A 20270-nucleotide genomic window follows, 5' to 3' on the forward strand; every position below is an offset into this window, starting at 1 on the left:
AGGAATAACTTTCTATTTATGAAATTAGTACCTGTCAAAAAAATTAATACTGTCACTCTCGAAAATCTGAGAAATAGACAAAGGTCTGAAAAAAGAGAAAATAACCATACACGATCCCGTCACCCAGGGGTTAACCTCTCCTCTCTTTTTTTTTTCCTATGCCTATTTTGGGGGAGATTTAGGTGGTATTATGCAGACAATTTTGGTTCTGCCCTTTTCACCGATATAAGGTGATCTGTTCTCATTAGTAGCAAGAACTCCTTACAAGCATGATTTTTAAATGCTTTCTTGTGTGCCCACAACAGATGCATGATGTCCCCTCAACCATTTCCCTATAGTCCCAGCCCCTTAGACTGTTTTTGCTACACTGTGCTCTCTGCTTTGTCTGTTTGTAGATCATTCCTTTAGAACGGATTCCTAGATACAAAATCCCTGATTCGGCTTTATAGCTCTTACTACATCCCGTCACATCGATTTCTAAAAAGTTTACGGCAATTTATTCTTCCACATAGCAACATGAGTGCTGTCACCCGCGACGGGTAGAGTAATAAAAAAAAAAAGCATTTGCTAATTTGAAAATAAAAACTGGCACCTTGTCATCTCTTTTTCTTCTTACCCTTTGCCCATTTATATATCAAGCACATCAGCGTGTCTCTCAAGAATTTCTGAGCTCTGGCGTTACCGTGGTTGGAATCCACTTTCCAGCTCTGTGACTGTGGGCAAGTGGCCTAACCTCTCTGTGCCCCGGTTTCCTCATCTGTAACATGGGGATGGCAACAGAAGCCACGTTATAGGCTCGCTGCGAGGATTACATGGGATTGTGCAGTGCCCGGCAGATGCACCCTTGGTTACTGTCAGTAAGGACACGGGCCTTGGCTGTGTTTGCTGCAAACGTTGTTTGGTCTTTTGACGTGTAGTGTTTGGTTGTATTGTAGAAATTCTTCTGAGAGAGAACATTTTCATTTAAGAAAGTGAAGCAAGAAACAAAGCTTGGGTTTCCGAACGGGGGTGGGGGGACTTGTGGAAGGAAGATGGTCCTGGCCTCGTGTCAAGGGCCATGCAGGACCTGATGACAGATGGAGGGTTCAAAACGCCAACACAGGGGCTCCTGGGGGCTCAGTCGGTTGAGCATCCAACTTCCGCTCAGGTCATGAGCTCACGGTTCACAGGTTCGAGCCCTGTGTTGGGCTCTGTGCTGAGCGGAGCCTGCTTGGGATTCTCTCTCTCCCTCTCTCTCTGTCCCTCCCCGACTCATGCTCGCTCTCTCTCTCGCTCTCTCTCTCGTTTTTTAAAAAGCCAACACGATCAGGCCAGCCGATCTGGAACCCCCGGCAGCATCACCTAAGTACCTAAAGATGCCATGCCCAGGCCCTGCCTCAAGCCTCTGATTCTGTAGGTGTGGGCTGGCATCCAGGTCTCTATAAATAATGACAGGTGACTCTGTCGCTGGCCAGGTTTCACTGTATGAGGCTGACAGGCCATCCAGTCTGGGGAGTCCCATGCAGGACACCAAAGTGACATCCCAACATCCACGTCTCCTCAATTACTTGATGTGAAACTCTCTACGTCATCCTTGGGACTCCTCGTAAGTGACCTCTCCTGCCCCATCTCATGGGGGCGGGGAGATCCAATCAGGATAATCTCGAGGAAACAGCGGATGAAGTCTTCAACCATCTGTGCCCGAAGGCTGATTCTACCTCTGCAGTCTTTGCTTTTAGTTCTCGGATGAGCGTCTATTATTATTAAGCCCGGTTTGAATTGGGTTCCTGCTGGAACACAGCACCTTTGTCACTCCGGGATGGTGGAGTCCCCGTGCTTATATTTGGCCTGCCTGGAAAGAGGAACTTTCTCTGACTCCTGTGCTTACTGCCGTCCCTGGCCTGTCACCGCCACCCAGACCCACTCCTCCCGGGAAGGACTCGGCCCCGGCTGCCCTGCCCACTCCCGCCACCACCTGAAGCCCTCTGGGAAAGCTCCAGGGGCACCAGCCACGCAGGGGACTCCAGCCCATTATGCTGATCTGAAAATGCAAACACACATGGCCTATGGAGCCACCACATTCAGATGCCCCCTCTGTGGGGCACCCACTTCTCCTTTTCCTCCTCTGAGATGAATTTTTATAGCAACCCGGCTGGCACACTTAGACGCATCTATCTTAATGTAATTCCTGGGCTCACGATGGCCTTTTATGTGGACTCTACCCCAAGTGTTTGCTTTTCGGCGGGGGGAGTTTGGGGGGCAAGGTCAGCAAAGAAACCGTCCTGGTGACCAAGGAGCAAACGCCTCCCAAATGCTAGGGCAGGAGGGACGTCAGCTCTGGAGGGCAAGCACCGAGGAAAGCACACACGATAGGAAGCCCTTCGCGACAGGAGCTGGTGGCACCGGCAGATGACCACGTCTAAGAAGGAAGAAGGACGGTGGTCCAGGAGATGCAAGTCCAGCCAGACTTGGAGGAGAGAACAGACCCACCGGGAGCTGCCCCTTGGTCCCACGTTCAAACCACAGCACACGTTTTTAGAGAGAATACAAACAGCTGGCATGCTCCGAGTTCCTTTCCAAGAGCAGGGAGAGAAGGAGGTTTGCCCAGAGGAGTGCGGGGCAACAAGGACAATTTGCTCATGCCTGTGACCCTTCCACACGGGACCCTGCACTTCCCCAAGGCTCAGAAACCCCCTCGACTCCAGGGATGGCTTCTGGCCAAAATTAAGATTCGCCCGAGACAACGTGGGTTCTTTTAGAACAACCCCTCCAAGGTTGAAGCCTTTCAGCGGACAAGGTGGAAAAACAGTCTGTTGGAAAATGCACGTACCTATGAGGCTATAAGCGACTCTAATATTCCAGTGGTACAACCCAGCAGCTGGGAAGCACCTCAGGGAGACTCTGCCTTTTTTAATCTAAGCAGCTAAAGGAGACTTTCTGAGCCCCAAGAGTGGCCTTGGAAATGCACTGGGTGGGTCAGTGTTCCAGCAGCCCAACCCCCATCCCCCCATTAGCACGTGACCCCCAGTAAGCGGCCCAGGGTGGCTGTGGAGGGCTCAGCCCTCCTTCGGGTCTTTGTGACAAAATAACACCAACACAGCATTCACGCCTCTCAGCGCCAGCCATTCCTAGAATCCCAGAGCTCAGAGGTTACCCGGAATCTAAAACCTGTTCCAAGATGGCAAATATATTTGCATATCAGAGGTTAGAAACAATGTCAAAGGAAGTGTTTTGCAAACACAAGTGCAGACACTCTCCCCGCTCCCAATTTCCACGGAGGCTCCAATCTGGCCGGGCGGCTGGCCCTCTCCGCCCAGGCCAGGCACACACTGCAGATGTGTCCGCCGACCGGGTGTAGCTTTGCTTCCTTGCGAAAGGGATGGGCCCAGCACATGCTCCGAGGCGGTCCCACGTTTTTCTTCCCGACTAGTTTATCAAGGAGGCACTCTGATGAGCCAGACAACGGGGGACACGCTTCCATCTGTAGCCTTCATGTATTATTTAAACCCAAGAACCAGCATCGGCTATGTCAACCTATTGGAGCCTCTGTCTCTGGGTCTCTCTCTGTCACACACACACACACACACGCACACACGCGCGCGCACGCGCGAAGGAGACTTACATCACAACTACATCCTACAGAAGATGATTCAACCAGTCTCTGCGTTTTTGTGAGGTTACAAATCAAGTTAACCCACGAAAGCCCAGCGGGCCCACTCTCCATCCTTCTGGATACACACGCACCCAAGGTTTCTTCCAAGCCGGGCTCTGATTGGTCAACAATAATTTAAATACATCTTTCAGCAAATGAAACGAGACCAGCACAAGGCACCTTGAAGAGGGTAAGTCACCTTCTCCATTTTCCTTGGCTCTTGGGTCTGTTTCCACCAGCGTGCCTCTCCTTCTGGATTTCCATGACTCCACCAGCCTTGAGAAGCACTAAGGAGGCCACGAGTAAACTCGAGCTCAAAAGCACCTTGGGAAGCTTAGGCATGACCGGGAGAAGGGCTCCCAGTGGCCACGTCGCCATGGGCTTGGTCTCCTTTGCAGGAAGAGCAAGTGTCTGGCCGGCCCAGCGGCGGGGCCACCACATATCCCACCCCTCCCACCTGCGTGGACATTTCCAGTGCAGGTGACACTGGGCTCGGGGTTAGCCCGGAAGAATGCCTTCCCAAGAAACGTCAACTCCCAAGGAGGACCGCTTGAGCGAACCGAACCCCTTAACAGTAATTTTTCCAAGGTACGGCACCCTCTTTTATCCTTAACATTTCCAAAGAGTAACACATTCCTCTGCACAACAAGATGGGAAGTGACACCTGAACCCGCAAAACGCAGGGAGCTCGGAAGCGCTGGTGGCCCAGACACGTGACGCACACCGAGGCGCCAACTCCAGCAAGGGCTCGGAAAACGAGGGCGCTCGTGTCTAGTGGGGTTCTTCGAACGAAGAGAGTTCCCTCCTTTCTTTAAAATTAAATATAATTTCTCGTCAAACTGGTTTCCATACAACACCCAGCGCTCATCCCAACAGGTGCCCTCCTCTCATACCTACCGGGAAAAGCCCGTTCTCAAAGCACCTGGATTTAAAATTTTCCTTCTCATACTGGCAACGCCAGCTTCCCCTCTCGCTCACACTTAGTCTTTGAAGGCCAGTCATCGGACGGGCAGCGTTACTGCGACGTTCGAGTCAGCGATCTCTCCGCCACCAGCGTTACAGACCTCACGTAAGCAAGGGCCGCGGCACAGCACTTTCCTTCCTGCCCTTGTGGCACGAGAATGGGCGATGGCCCCTCCTGGCGTTTCTCTGTTCAGCGATAACAGAACCACACGTAGATCCGCGCGTGTCCCCGACATCATGGCAGCCACGTGTCTCTCTTCCTTCTACCTTCCACCTGAAGACCGGTGGCCAACGCCCACAAACGTTTCTACCTTCCGAAGAGCTACAGCCGAGGCCTGAAAGACGCTCCGAACACACACTAGCCCACAGGAAGTGGCATCCACAATGGATGGAGATAACCACACGACACGAGTCCGGAGCAGCCTCCACGAGTACCCCTAGGTCTGGCCCAACGGCCGTGCTGCTGAGACCACGGGCCCCGGCCGTAAGAGAGTCGGCGCTCTCCCCAAGCGGAAAGATGCAAACACCGGTGTCCCTACCTCAATCAGGAAGTCCCCCGTCCTCAGTCCGGCTTGCCACGCCACCCCTCCTTCATCCACAGATTCCAGGTACTGCAGGGCTGGGAACGCTGGCGTTGGTGTGAATTCCTCGATGGGCGTATCCGCTGGGAAGACAAGGGAGACCTCAATACCAGCCTGGGTGGTGTTTCCAGGTTGGCCCCGCGTGGGACACCGAGAGGAAGGAGGTGCGCATGTCTCCCGCCAGAAGTGGGTGCTCTCCCCTGGGGAGGGCTCGACAGCCACGGCCACAGGTCGGCACCAACTCAAGCAGTGAAACCAACTGCCCTGTGGTGCCCCCGGATCCCTCGGCCTTTCTGCCGAAAACACTCGCTGTCCATGTCTGTATGTACACGCCTGTCATTTTCTTTAAAAGCATCAGTGACTAAACATTTTCAGTTCTAAAAATGGAAAAGTTCCCCCCATAACCACACAGAGCTACAGAAACACCACACTGAAACACTTGCCAAATTTACATCTACAGAGATGCGCGGACCAAAGGAATTCAACTTGGAGCACGGACAGATCATAGCGCTGACCCAGTGGGTGGCTGCAGATTTGGAATCTGCTTGGGAATTCGTTCCGCGGGGAGCCCGGCTCTCTGCGACCACTCTGCGGCCAGCACCCATGGGAAGGCTGGGCCCCCGGCTCCTCGGCAGCGCGAGCCGCGGCTTCTGGGCCCCACACAGCTGCCGAACAAAAACTCCAGGGCAAGAGACGGGCTTCCCTGGGTAGTTACGAGTGGCCGGGGTGGGTGGGTGGCAAGAGGAAGACGACCCCGGCAGGGGGAGGGGACAGAACATCACTCAGCCGTGGACACGCACACACGGGGACAGATCTGGCTCTTCTTCCTCTCTCTGGACAGATCGCTCCCAGGCAGCCTGAGCTTAGGGCAGGTGGGGGTGCTCCCGGGGAAGGAGGCCTTTCCCAGCACAGGTGCAGGACCCCAGCACAGCACGGAGGCTCCGAGACGAAACTTCCACATGGCTTCTCACCCCACACGCGCGGTGGGCAGCTGCCTCCCCTCATGGGGAGGTGATGCCATTTTGTTTTCTTCTTAAAGGGAAGCCCCCAGGTTCAGGGCTGGTGGTGGGCGCGCTGCCGTGGAATGTCGCCCCGGAACCCCCCACCACAGGCCACGTGATGCGGATGCTGCTGGCTCAGTCCGCGGCAGAGGGGACCATCTTGCCACGTTTCCTTTGCAAAGTCACCTTAGAGGCGGGCACACGGATGCCTGCTACTCTTGGAACTGAAGCCCACTCCCAGAATGGGGCAGTTTCTAGACACCCCAAACTCAGCACCGGGTGATTGTGGACATCTGAGAACAGGAGCTCCAAATCCAGCCACAGCCGGGCTGAACTACACCATAAAATGTAGCTTGAACCCCTGATTTCTTATTAAAAAGAGAAAGGGTGGGGGGAGGGAGAGCGAGCGAGCGAGAGCCTGTTCAGAGCAATATTGTGCACAGAAAATGGAAAATATTCCGAAAGCAAGCCCCGGTGTTTTCTGAGTGAGGCAGAATGTTAAAGAACACGGTTGTCTAGCAACCAAGTGCCCCCAGGAAAAAAGGCTTCTTTCCGAGCTGGGGAGCATTTTCATACGGGCGTGCACACACACACACACACACACACACACACACACACACACACTCTCACACGACATGTGAATGTACCCGGGCTGGAGACAGCCACTCTTACCTTTCGCCCCTCGCAGCACAAATCCAAAGCCCTCATTGTCTTTTTTCTGCAGGACCACTGTCTTCTCCTCGATAATGCAGTCACTGTAGAGAGAATTCCGGGGATAGCGACCATTATTGTAACCCGTCATCATCACCGTGGCTGATCCTGAGCCGGGGACGCTCATCATCATAGCCAATTAATCACCCAGCTCGCCGGATCCGGGCAGCACGGAGGAGAGTAAGCAGCACAGAGCGCAGGAGGAGAGGAGCGGGGGCAGCCGGGGGGCCGGCTAACGGGATAGGCGGGCTCGGCACAATGGGGCTCGGAGGGGGGGCGGGCAGAGGCAGCACCGAGCCCGGGCGAGCGGGAGGAAGGAGTCAGGCATGGTGGGGAGGCCGCCGAGCCACGGCAGCGCGGGCTGGCTCCCGGCGCCGAAAGGCAAAGAAAGTAAGTGGCCGGAAGGCACCGAGGGCAGCTGGGCTGGGGCGCGCAGGCCGGCGCATCTTCGGGGGGCGGGAGGGGGGTGCAGCTGGGATCAGCCGGCGGACAAATGAGGAAGCGGCTCTTCTTCTTGAAGGGGTGTTTGAAAATCAAATTCTATTTGCTCCCGGCACGAGCCGGCGTCCAGACGCAGCGGCCCCTCCCTCTCGGTCCGAATGAATGTGGTGTCCCCACGATCACCAAGGAGCCCGCAAGGCTGCCGGGAGTCATCCCGCACAGAGAAAGCGCAGGCTGGCGGAGGGGGCGGCCGGGGCGCTGCCGATGGGTGGGGGCCGGAGGCAGGACGCTCGAGCGACGCCAAGGCCACTTACGGCAAGGCCTCCGTCAGGGGGTGATGAGTCGTGGGGACGGGGCGAGGGGGGCTCGTGGGCTCCCCCCTCTGAGAGACAACCTAAAGCCACACCACCCGCCTCTTGGCACAGCATTTTTTTTTTTTTTAAAGGAAAGAAACCCAGAAGCTTCGACTTTGCTTCAGCTGCCCGAGGCTCCCATCGTTTACAGTAAGGGCGCCCTGCCACATGACTGTCCAGCCCTGGAGGCACCCGGGGGTGCAGGGCGGAAGTGGACTTCCTGGCAGGCCACGCAGCCTGGGCTGAACGGGGACCCTCCCCACCTTCGGGGCGGCATAGCCCCTGGGACTCTCTGCTGCCCTGGAAGACGGCAGCTGGAGGGCCAGGCCACTGCGGAGGGAAGGAGGAGGGGCGGGAGGCAATGTGGAGAGGCCTCCTCCAGGGTCCTAAGGGGCCGGCCACAGGAGGGCTGTGCGCCAGAGGTCCTGAAGCATCCGGCTGGCCCCTGTCTCGGAGGGGGGCGGCCGGGGGACGCAGACAGCAAGCACTGGGAACAGTGTGCTGACAGGCTTGAAGTCACAGACAACTGAAGGTCAGCTTTGTCCAGCACCAGATTCACAGCCTGCAGGATGCACGCGGCCCCAGCATGCAGCCATCTGGGAGCAGCACAGCCAACCCAGACCGGGTGGCCCCGGGGAGGAGGAGGGACAGGGGTGCTTGGACCAAGTGACAGGCTGCCAAGAGCTTCCCGTCATCCAGACGAGGAAGAGACATTCCAGAGAGGTTGGGGGACACAGCCAGAGCATGCACAGAGAGGTTGGGGACACAGCCGGAGAATGCAAAGAGAGGTTGGGGACACAGCCGGAGCATGCACAGAGAGGTTGGGGACACAGCTGGAGCATGCACAGAGAGGTTGGGGACACAGCCGGAGAATGCACAGAGAGGTTGGGGACACAGCCGGAGAATGCACAGAGAGGTTGGGGACACAGCCGGAGAATGCACAGAGAGGTTGGGGACACAGCCAGAAAATGCACAGAGAGGTTGGGGGACACAGCTGGAGAACGCACTCACGTCCTGACCCACACCTGCACTCCCGCCCTTGCACGGGACAAGCACACAGTGGAACTTGCCAGGGTGACCCTGAGTTCCAAGAAAGGGCTGGCACAGCAGGGACACATACTTTCACAGCTGAGACACCATGCAATCCAGGATGACCGGCCTGGGGTGGTCTAACAACTCGAGGAGGGGCTGTGTCCCTGTGTTCCTGCTCTGTCTCCTGTCCTGGGGACAGAGAGCCCCTGCTCTGGGAGTTTGGCCGTGACCATGAGCTCCCTGGTTCAGCCCACTGAAGCCCATCGCAAAGGGCAGAAGCAGGGCCAGGAGTCCAGGGCCCTGAGAGCCCATGGGCAGGGCCACACGGCCAGCCTGGCCTTTAGTAGGGGGCGGGGTTCTCTAAACCTCTAAACCTTCCCCTCACGTCATAAGGCGGCGAGGACAAGCCCTGGGCCTCCCAGGGTAACCGTGAGGTCAGAAAGGGCAGTCCCCACGGCGGTGCGGTGGAACAGGGGAGCCCCAGGGAGCCATCCCTTTAACTGGATCAGGAACGGCAGCAGGCTGGTGGTCGGCCAGGACCCCGGGGAGCCGCAGGGGTCGAGGCAGGAGGAGCTGGGGGCAGGCGGAGATGTGTGGACCCTCTGCCAGGCCCGGCCTTCCTGTCTCCAGCCTCCCCCAAGCAGAACACAGCTGCGGACCCACCCGCCTCTTCCCGCTCAACCCCTTTAAGGGGGTGGGGGGCGCTGGCCCGGTGGCTCCTTCGGGTGCCGAGAGGCTCCCAAGGGCCCCCGGCTGGAGCCACCGTCTTCGCCCTGCATGAGTAGCTGCAGGCAAGCAGCGCCCTGGAGCCCCAGAAATACAGTGTCTGCCCTGCAGGTCCTGAGCCCTGATCTCCCCTGGGACACAAGCGGCCCCCAACACCCACCTCTGCCCAGCTCCAAGGCGCATCTGTCTCGCACTCCAGGCGGTGGTCCCGCTGTGGGCCGCCTCTGCCCGCAGGAGCCGATGCTACCCAAACCTGCCTCTGGCTTTGTGCGCCTCATGGACGACTGTACACGTCCTCCCACCTGACCCCCACGCTGGGGAGCATCTTAGGGGCGGTGCGGCCTGGCCTCGGCTACCCCCACCGACCGCATGGGGGTGTTCTGCCACGGTGGTTGAGGGGCAGTGCTGGCATCACAGGGAGCTCAGCTCAAATCCCAGCTGTGCTCTGACCCAAGGTCACTCTGACCTTCGCAGCCTCAGCGTCCTGCTCTGCGAAATGGGATTAAGCACAATACACTCCATGTGGGCCAAGGAGGAGTTAATGCAACATCCCAGCGTAGCCCAGGCACGCAGCACGTGTTAATAACGGCAACCGTCACGAGTAGGGTCACTGTTTGCAGGGGCCAACCGCTTCTTCCCCTGCAGGGACCCCTCCCGGGCTAATGACAGAGCCCCTCTGAGCCCTCTCAACGATCCCTCACCACTGAAGAACTTTCTGCCTCACACGTCCCCGTCTTGTCCCCAGACCTGTAGCTACGCACGTCCTGAGCAAGCTCCAAACTCCTTCGTCTCTGATACGGAGAAGGACTGCCCGTCACTTCTTTCCTGCTTCGCTTCAGGATCTAAATAGCCCCCGGCCCCCGCCCATCATGACCCTGGCTTACTTGTACTGAGTCCCAGATGGGCCTTTACCAGCTCAGCTACTCAGAGCCTCAGTTGCCCCGCCTGCAAAGTGGCAGCAATATACCCGATTTGTAGGCACTTGGAGAAGCGGGTGAGACAAGGCCCCGGGACAGGGAGACCGTCCTCTCTTGCCGAATCCCCCGGGAGACGTGGGTCCTGGGCGGCATCGCTCCAGATGCCCACAGCACCCGGCAAAGGGCCACGCACCCCGCTGCGTCTGTGGGAGACAGCAGATCGGGCGTGAGCACAAGGCGGGGGTCGAGCTCGGTGTCGGTGCTGGTGGTGAAGGGTCTCGGGGGAAGGAGCCTCCATCCAGGGCGATCCCTGGGTCCCGGGTTGTGCCCAGAGGGTAGGAGGTCAGCCGACTGCTTGCAGCCGGCTGGGACCCGGCAGGCGAGACCCAGGCAGGCCGTTAGAGGTATGGAGTCTTCGTAGCAAACCACGAAACGCCCCGGGAGCTGCAAATGAAGGAGCTGTTCCCTTGAAAGGAAGCTCACGTCTAGTTTCGCCCGGACGGCAGAGCCATGCAGCACCCCCTCTACCCCCCACGAATCGGACAGGGCAATCCCACCCCCGGGACATAGGGAGGAACCTTCCCGGAGACGAGACGCTCTCGGAGGGCTCCTTCTGCTCATTTATGGGTCTGAAAACCGTCCGGGGACGACCGCCGTGGCCATACCCGGAAGCCGCGGCATGGAGACGCGGAGGCCCAGAAACCAGAGGCCGCCCAGCCTCCCCTGGCCACCCCTGCCGCACGCCAGCACCCCTGCTCTCCAGGTGCATCCCAAACGCACTGGGAGCCGGCTTCACGGGGACACCGCCTTGGCGCCCACGCGGGCTCCTCGCTGAGACCTTGGTGCGCGCCTGGAGGCCAACGCCACCTGGTCCCTGGTGACGGGGTCTGGCGAAACCAGCAGCCCAGCCCCAGCGGTCACACCGCTCCCCTGCCTTGCACCTGCCCCTGCCTGGGACCGTAGTCACTGCCCAGCCTTCCTGCACGTTTTCACTCCCTGAAACGCTCCGCCGATGGCCTTGCATTTTACCCGAGTCCTCGCCCATGGGCCCCCGTCACGCCTCCCTGCCTTGTTGTCTGCCACGCCCTCCCCAGCCCTGGTGAGCACAGCCCCCCCTGAACCGGGCGGAAGCCATCCCACACCCTCCCAGTGAGGGGCTACGTCACACATTGTCCCCTCTGGCCCAAGCCTCTGATAGGGTCCTTCTCACCCGCCGACCCATCAACCGTGGGCTCCCTGGGAGCACACATCCCTGCTTGGTTCCTCTCGGAATCTCCCTAGGCGCCACGACGTCCGCTCTTGGTGAGAGTGTACCTGTGTTGATTGACTAAACAAACCAACATAATCTAGCTGTGCTGTCTTCAAATGTGTTTTCTGAATAGTGTGGGAAGGCACTTCAGTGAACCCAAAACGTACCGTTCTTTGCCAGTTTCCTGCAGCAGGGGCTGCGGGAGACATCCAGCCCCACCAAGCACAGTTGTGTAGGTAGCGCATAGTGCAACTATACAGGATACTATTTACGTGGCGGCCATCCTAGAACCGTATATTTACTATGGCTATTTGGGCTCAGATGCACGTAAAGTGCCTTGAGAAAGGGGCAGGCAACTTTTTCTAGTTCATATAAAGATGGAATACAGGCCGTTGGCCGCCTTGGAGAACGTAAGAGGTATCCATATGGAACCACGTCGGCACCGGGAGACAACGCCATGTTGAAACTCTCCGGGGAGCCACACCGTAGACTAAAGGTTTCCGTGTTCTCATTCACCCAACAGTCCCACCACACACCACAGTAAAGGGTTCACCGAATATACTTGGAGTGAGACAAGGGGATCATGGGAAATCAGGGCTGGCCACACAGTGGGCCCCAGGGTCCCCACGCCCCCCCCGATGTCTGCCTCGCAAGACCGCAGGCGCGCGGGCTTCGGGAGGCTTGTAACCGTGGCCCGAGGTCCACATTCTCCCAGCGGGCCCCACAGTGGGCTTACAGGAAAGACCACACGTTACTTGCTCTGGGAGGTAGCAGGTGCCAGCGATGACCGTTGGCATTTGGGTTTGTCAGTCCTGCACGAGGTCCCTTGGCAGTGGTGCCCGATCCTGCAGGGGTGTAAACGTAGAGCCACAGGGCGCCAGGCCTGGGGTGGCCAACACGTGCGACCACGCGGGGCCCTGGGGCAGCTCTGCCTGCCTTGTCCCTCACGGGAAGGATCGGGGCGGGTGATTTCAAACACAAGGACGGTTGGGGTAGGCTTCACCCACAGGCTCTCAGGATCTGGGCTAGGACAGACCTCACGACAGATAGCTACATTTCCTCCCTGCTCCTCTGGGGCCGGGTTTTGGGGTAGGGCCGGAGCTCAGAAGCAGCGGGGACCAGAGGCTCGGCTGCGTGCATTAGTTGGTCAATGCAGCCCGAACGCACTGAACACCCGGTAAGTGCCAGGGGTGGGCTGGACACGTGCCACTTTGCAGAGGACAAACAGGCCCGGTGTGGCCCTTACGGAAGGTCAGGCGGAGCAGGCTGAGTGGCAGCCCCTCAGAAAATACGCTCAAGTCCTAACTCTGGGGACCCGGGCAGGTGCCCCTATTTGGAAACAGGGTCTTTGCAAGATGCGTCCGAAGATCTCAAGAAGAGATCAGTCTGGACGAGGGAGGGCCCTAAAACCAACGGCTGGTCCTCATAAAGGAAATAGAGGGAGATTTGGGGCTTAGAGGCACCTGGGGCCAGAAGCCAGGTGAAGCCCGCCAGACAGGGGCAGAGATGGGAGGGGACGCGGCCACAGCCCAAGGGCGCCAAGGATGGGTGGCGGACAATAGAAGCCGGAAGGGGCGGGGGAGGATCCTCCCCCCCCCCCCCCCGAGCCCTTGGAGGGACACAGCCCTGCAGACACCTTGGGCTCGGACTCCCGGCCTCCAGAGTTGGGGAGAGGACATTTCCGTTGTTTGAAGCCCCTAGCCCACGGTCATTTGTGACGGACGCCTCGGGATACTCTTACCCCAGGTGAGCAGGAGGACAGGTATCCAACAGTCACACTGGCATGCAGGATACAGTGTAATGACAACCAGAAGGTGGCCGGGGGGGCTTCCCGTGGGGGGGGGTGGGGCGATGCCTGAGCGTGAGTGAATGGGTCAGGAGGCCAGAGGGGGGAGGAGGGAGACAACATTCCAGAAGGCAGCGGAACCACAAGATAAAGGTTCTGAGGCACACCAAGGCAGGAGGGGCCGGTCACACAGGGCCGTGGGTGGCCAGGGGACACAGCTGGGTGGCGACAGGCGGTAAAACAGCCTCAGCCGGGCGCAGGACAGCCCCTGCTCTTCCCAAGAAGGGGACCACAGAAGACCACAGAGCACAACGATTCCACCTTCTTGCACTAGCCCTCTGTGGCCAGGCCTGAATCTCGCTGGAATGACCCACGGGTGACTTGCGCACGTGGTGGGAACTTTGTCCAGCAACCATGTTTCCATGGAAACAAGCCACGCACCAACGTCTGCTGCCGCTGGTGACAACTGTCCCGAGCCACCAGCATGAAGCTGAAGTGGCGAGCGAGTCATAAAGACGCCTGGGCCCGTGGGGGACCCGGATGTTGGACGAGGCTCCCACACGGGGAGGACGCCGTGCCCAGAGTCGGCGGGGGCGGGCGCACACAGACACGGGGAGGTGCCCTGAGTCCAGCTGGGTTGACCCCCTTTGGGGTTGCGGAAGTCGGGGTGCAGTGAGGCGGGGTGGGGGGCAGCAGGGACGTTTCAGCAATCAGGCCCCTCAACCCGGCCCCCGGTGGCCTCAGAGCTTTGTGGGGTCCCACCGACACGCTTGTGACCTAGCACTGAATCCACGGGCCGTGAAATCTAGCGAGCAAACAGCCACATGCAAGTCGGTCCACGCTTCATCGGGTGTCTCTGAAATCCAACGTGGGGTCAACCTCATTTCTGGTTAAATTGCGTATCCACAAACACACCATTTCGTGCAAACACCACACGCAAGTCGGGTTTTCTCACTTTGAAAGAATTTTTGGGTTTGCAGCCAAGGAGCTGCAGAAGCCCGGGGGAATTACCGCGTGGAGCTGCTCACAGGCACGTGGGTTCAAAGGCAGGATTCCCACGTCATTTCAGAGCTCCTCCCTGACGAGGTCCACGGAGCACGGGCCGCGCGAACGGGTGGCGGGTCTGGGCTGGGGCCGCTGGGGCGGCGGTGCCTGGGGGGACCCGGGAGGACTCCCGTAAGGGAGGCTGGCGCATTTATCCAAGGAGTGGTTGTGGGGCCCCGCCCTCTCCAGAGCAGCAGGGCGGAAGCCTGAGAAAAGCCTCACGACGGTCACTCCTCTGGTGAACGCGTTTTGGTGACAGCCTGATGCAGGCGGGAACTGGGACACTATTAGAAAGAGGGACCTCCAGGGACCAGGAATGACAGTGGCTGTCCTAGAAATTCCCGGGCTCTGCCAGTCAGGAAAGATGAGGCGAGACAGAGAGCCTGTCAGCTCCTCTGAGCGGGGCGCCGGTGGCCTCAACAGGTGTCCCAGCTGGGCAGAGATGCCAGGCGTGGGCAGGCGGCCCAGAGCTCTGTGGCGGTGCTGGCTGTAGGGAGGCACAGAGGGCCGCTCTGCGGGCGGGCAGGGGCAAGGCCGGGCCTCATCCTTGGGAAGGCCTGGCAACGGCGAGCAAGCGGGGGGGGGCGGGGGGGGGGGCGGTTCCCCGAGTCATCTGTCACTTGCCACTGAGCTGGCGCCTCTCAGCCCTTGTCCACACACACGGCCGCTCCCAGCATCCTGCATCCTGCTTCCTGCTTCCCGGTCCGCTGGGACTGGGTGTTGCCCTCCGGCCCCCCGCCCCACACAAGCAGGAGGCTGCCGTAATTCCCGGGGGGAAACGGAACCCCGCGTTTGGGCCGTCTTGGTGTTCTGAGAGGCAGGCTGCACCAGGCTGGTCTTGCGTCACCTGCAGGAAGTCATGAATGTGGGCTTTCCATTCACAAGTGACGCGGCTCCCGGCGCCGGAGCGCCCCTCTCGCCCCACGGGCAGGGAGGCAGCGTCATTTCACGTTGCGCCCGTGAGGACATGGGCTCTGTCCCCATGGAGCCCGCACGCCCACTCAGCAGAGACGCGCTCTCAGAGGAGGAACCGTTTCTCAGATCGGCAATTATGAACACGCCCTGCCTGGTGTTCCTCCTCGGCGCTAACACGATAAGCAACGCAAGTTTTCCTAATAGAAGCAATAATGTGCAAAGAAGTTGCTTCAAATTAAATCGTCTCGTTACTTTGTAATAAATCACCCCAAAGCATTTCCTAAGTGCTACCGGGCGTGTTACCTGCCAACAGCGGCTGGGGGAGAAGAGAAAGACACGGCCGAGATGCGTTCAACGCACCGGGAGGCGGTCATCACTCCCCACGGGGAGGAAAGGAAGTGCGGTCTGGAAGGGAAAGCGGCCGCCTCGGTCCCCGAAAGGCCCGGCTGGGGACCCCAGCGTCACCAAACCTCCTCCCCTACGAAACACAGACGCGCGCCGCGGCCTCGGAGCATCACAAGGGCGCGGGCAGGTGCCTCGGGCTTCCTTCCGTGTGACGGTACATCCTGAACACGCGTCTATGTCCCGTAGGACACGCCCGCGGGTCACAAAACCAGGAGGACGTGTCCGTGCGGTCTCACACGCAGACAAGTCGCAACAGTGGAGCCGTAAGCACACAGGAGGAGGGCAGGAGGCCCACGAGGGAGGGACGCCCCCGACACCCCACTCTGCTTTCCAAGCGGGGGGCCCCGGGGGTGCCCGCATGCGCGCCGCAGCCCTGCCTTCCCTGGTGGAGCAGGGAGCTCAGCCTTGCGGAGGGGTCCCCACAGCGCCCTGGGAAAGGGCGATCTCGGCTCCGGGAACGGAGGACAAAAGAGCTGATGCTCATGCCAAGGGGATGCGGGGCACTGAGGTGCCAGCCCCAGCGCACGGCGTCCTCCTGACACGCTCTGTTTTCTCCCCAACCTGCCTGCAAGTGCCATCGGCGGGAGCACCGAGACAGAGCCGGCATCTGCACATCTGTCCACGACCTCCCCCTCTTCTGAGACCCCATCGCTTTTCAGCTGAGGACCACAAAAGCTTGCTGCTGAGTCTCTCCCGAATTCACTCTTTTATGATAAAAATGTTAAATCAGATCACGTCCGCCACTCAAAACGCTGCAACAGCTTCCCATCAGAGTGGGGGATGAAAACCCAAATTCCCCACCATGGCTAAGACCTTTCCTGATCCGACCCATGCCCCATTTCCTAATTCTCCCCGTTCCAGCCATGCTGGGTCTTCTCTTCCTCCAGCAGGCCGGCTTCATCTGCCACAGTGCCCTTGTACTGCCTGGGCTCTCCCTGGGATGCTGCTCTGGGCTCTCCCTGGGATGCTGCTCTGGGTCTGCATGAGCCAGACTGCGGCCATTGTTCAGGTCCCTGAGCTCACCTCTGCAGGGCGGCCTTTCCCACTGCATGGAGATGCCCTCCATGTCCTGATTTTCAGCCTTTCCCTCGGCTGTATTTTCCTCTTGTCACTCACTGTATTTGAAATTATAATTTGTCTGCTCATTTATTTACTGTCTGACTCTCCCACTAGCATGTGAATGCTGCCAGAGCAGGGCCTGGTCCTGCCTGGACCTCTCAGCTGGAGCAGGGCCACTTCCTAGTCTGGGCTCCAGCAAGAGCCGGCCGTGGGACCTTGGACAGGACTCTCACCCACCCTGGGCTTGGGTCTTTGTGTCTGTAAAGCGGAAAATCAGAATATTCCAATAAGTACTTAATTGATGCTTACTGACTCAGAATGAAGCCTAAACCGGGACGCCCACGTACAGTCTGCGATGCAGATGGGGTGACCCAGTGCTCTGGCCTGCCCGGGACACGGGGCGCTTCTGGTTTTTAAAACCAGGCTGCACCTGGGCCAACCAGGAGGTGCTGGTTCCCCTCTCCCATCACTACCCTCAGGAGGGCACAGAGGAGGTCCAGCGGGTAAACCTTTGCCTTTGACCCTGCACCGAATATTCTTTAAAAAGACCAAAAAATCAGCGGAACGGTACAATGGCCCGACATTTTGCTAGGAATGCAGGAAGGGGCTGTTGGTGACTTCTCTTCCTGCGGCGATTAAAGCGAGAGTCCAGGCCTGCCCCATCTGTCGGTCTCGAAACTCGCCCAGAAGGATCGCAGTGCGTGGGCTTTGGGGCAGACCAGTTCCCAAGTCCCTCTGGGGAGCAGTGGACATTGTCCACAGCTATGAACACCGGAATCCGTGTCCTTTCGTGGGAACCGGACCGAACGCGAGCATCACCCGGTGACCCTGGCTTTGGAGAGGGAGCTGAATGTGGGTTGGGTGAGGGGCTTGGGGGCTCACCCAGAGACCCCACAGGGCCCCCCCCGGCCAACCGGATGGCCCTGACCTCTAAGGCGAGAGGTCATGAGAAACCCCGGCCAGGCCCCAGCTGGAGGGTAGGGTCCGGCCATCGCTACCGTCATAGACCGCTAGCCTCTTCCCACAGACTATCTTGTCTCTGTTCCGAGGACTCATGCTTCTGCGAGGCATGAAGTAGATACGTTTTCATGCAGAACACCTGGACAAGTCCTTTGACAGGGGCTCTGCAAACATCCTACATCAGGGGTTATCAAACTCTTCCCGTAAAGGGCCGGAGAGTAAGTATTGCAAGCTTCGCGGACGGTGTGGTCCCGGGGGCAGCTCCCCAGTCTGCTACTTGTGGCTCGAAGGCGGCCATGACGCTATGCAAATGAGTGGGTGGGGCTGTGTTCCAATAAAACTTTATTTACACGAAGAGGCAGAGGGCCAGCTTTGGTCCTTAGGCCGTGGGTTCTAAAGCCATGTTCTCAACGTTCTGGAGACACTTGAATCGACAAAACCATACCTGTATGCGAGCGGCTCGGGACACCTCCCGTGTAACGGCATTAACACAAACGTTAAGAAGAGTGTTAATTCTCCTACACAAGCGATGCTCACACTACGGTACACAGGTGCCTGGTTTGACACATCATGTGAGCTTCAGCAAAGACCCAAGGAAAAGAAAAAGCCCCTTTTAGAAACGAGGTCATCTATGAGATGCCCTAGAAAGATTCGGAAAGATCGTACGGAGAATCCTTCCCGAAACACAAAGAAACTCACCTCTCCTTATGAGCGGAGGCAGAGCTAAGGGGGCCCCGCGTCCAAAAACCGGTGCAGGGACATCTGCGCGGATGTCCCACCACTGAGGCCGCATGCTTACTTGGGTGTGTGCCACGTTTCTCCAGGTCCCATTTCAGCTCATGGGCCGTCTGCCCAAGGAGCGGGTCTCCTCGGCACAGAGAGGGGTGCTGCTCATGTGCTCATACCTGCGATTCCACCCGGAGCACGATCTGCCTGCTGGCTACGTGCCAAGCTCCTATCCACTCATCGAAGCCCCTTCAGCAGCCACCACTTCTGGGAGAGCCCCGTCCCTCTCACGCGCCCAGCCCTCGGCACTGCCCCAGTCACTTCCCGCCACAGGAGCAGGGGAAGTCAGAGCCGTGCCTTCTCAGCCTCCCCTGCAGTTATGGATGGGTCAGGGACACAGTTGTGGTCCGTGAGACCCGAGGGCGAGAGTCCAGGGCCCTCTGGGAAAGATCTTCCTTGCGGGAAAGATTTAGAGGGGGGGTTTCCTAGTGCCTTTCCTTCCCCTAAATCCTCGCTTGGGATGTGCTCTGAGGACATGATACTTGGAGCTACGGCCACCATTGTGCAACCCTGAAGGAAAGGCCAAGGGGTTTGGAGAGGTGACCCTGGAGGCACCCTCCTTCGGGCTTGCGGCTGACGTCTCAGCCACTGTGAGTGGGTTTCTGTTATCTGCAACCAGAAGCTTCCTCACGGACATCTGGAGGCTGGAGCAGGGAGGGCGGAGAGCTTGACCGTAAGTGACAAGATTAGAGCAAACGCCCAGAACCCGGACGCTAAGACTTTCCGATAAATCGAGCAGCCTTCAAGCCCTGATCTGGGCCGGGAAAGATCCATCCAGACGCCTTCTTCTCCGAGGACTGCTCATGAGCAGCGAGGGCTCAGGAGCCCTGGTGACACAGACCCGAGGCCCCACACGACCTTTCCCGAGGAGGCTTTGATTATAGCCCCTCGTCTCAAACTGATGCAGTTCGGAAAGCGGGCGCTCGATACAGGGGGTTTCCTTGACCTTAGCCGACACCGCTGTGCCGTTAACCTTGGCGAGGACTCCCGAGCACCCCAGCCACCCCTAAGTGCGGTGGGCCGGAGAGGCCAAAGCTCCAGCCGAGGTAACGGGTGGCGGCTGTTGGACGGATGGCGGCCTCACCCTGGTGTGCACCAGCCCCCTGGACCGACAGACGGGAGAGCCGAGGGCCCAGGCCTGCCCCCGGCCAAGCTGACGGCAGGCCCAGGACTCTGTACCTTCCCCTGCACCCCGCAGCCTCCGTGGCCAAGCTCGTCAACAGATGGGGCTTCCGTTCGGGAAAAGCGAGGGAAATGAAAGGTGTCTGCGGTAGAGCCCATCTAGCTGAGCTGGGGAGCTGCCCCCGAGCCTTCCCTCTCCCCCGGGACTCCCAGGACGCTTGGCCTTGGTCCGATCCAGCCCCACGTGCCCTCCGGCCTCCGGGGCTGGCACACGCAGGGCTCACACGTCAGGCTCCTCTGAGCTGTGGAGACGCCCACACGCTCTCGAGCTGCTCCTGGAGGCAAGTGCCCCGAACTGTCCCCGATACGCCGCTGTGGCTCACACTCGCTTCTGCCCGCGAGCCTCTGCCTGAGGAAGACACCGTCTTAGAGCTGAGACACGTGTCTCCGGCTGTGCGTCCCTGTTCTGTGCGGACGTCCCGCTCCGTCTGCTCCCTGCCACGGGGCCGCTTTCCACGGCATCTGGCGAGAGCTGGTTTCCAGTCCGCCCCGAACAGACCCCTGCCCAACCGCTGCCTCCAGGCGCCT

The 20270-nt window shown here is 59.0% G+C and overlaps 1 protein-coding gene across 1 annotated transcript in view; it reads right to left on the reverse strand.

Moving 5' to 3' along the window:
* SHANK2 (SH3 and multiple ankyrin repeat domains 2) overlaps positions 1–20270 on the reverse strand; it is a 490643-nt gene that overhangs the window by 139320 nt on the left and 331053 nt on the right. The window contains exons 16-17 of the mRNA XM_042957704.1: positions 6849–6931; positions 5134–5258 (exon numbers count right to left, since the gene is read on the reverse strand). Coding sequence (XP_042813638.1) covers positions 5134–5258; positions 6849–6931 — 208 coding nt within the window. The remainder of the gene's footprint in view (positions 1–5133; positions 5259–6848; positions 6932–20270) is intronic.

The sequence above is a fragment of the Panthera tigris genome, chromosome D1 (assembly GCF_018350195.1).
Source record: "Panthera tigris isolate Pti1 chromosome D1, P.tigris_Pti1_mat1.1, whole genome shotgun sequence".
NCBI classification, from domain to species: Eukaryota; Metazoa; Chordata; class Mammalia; order Carnivora; family Felidae; genus Panthera; species Panthera tigris.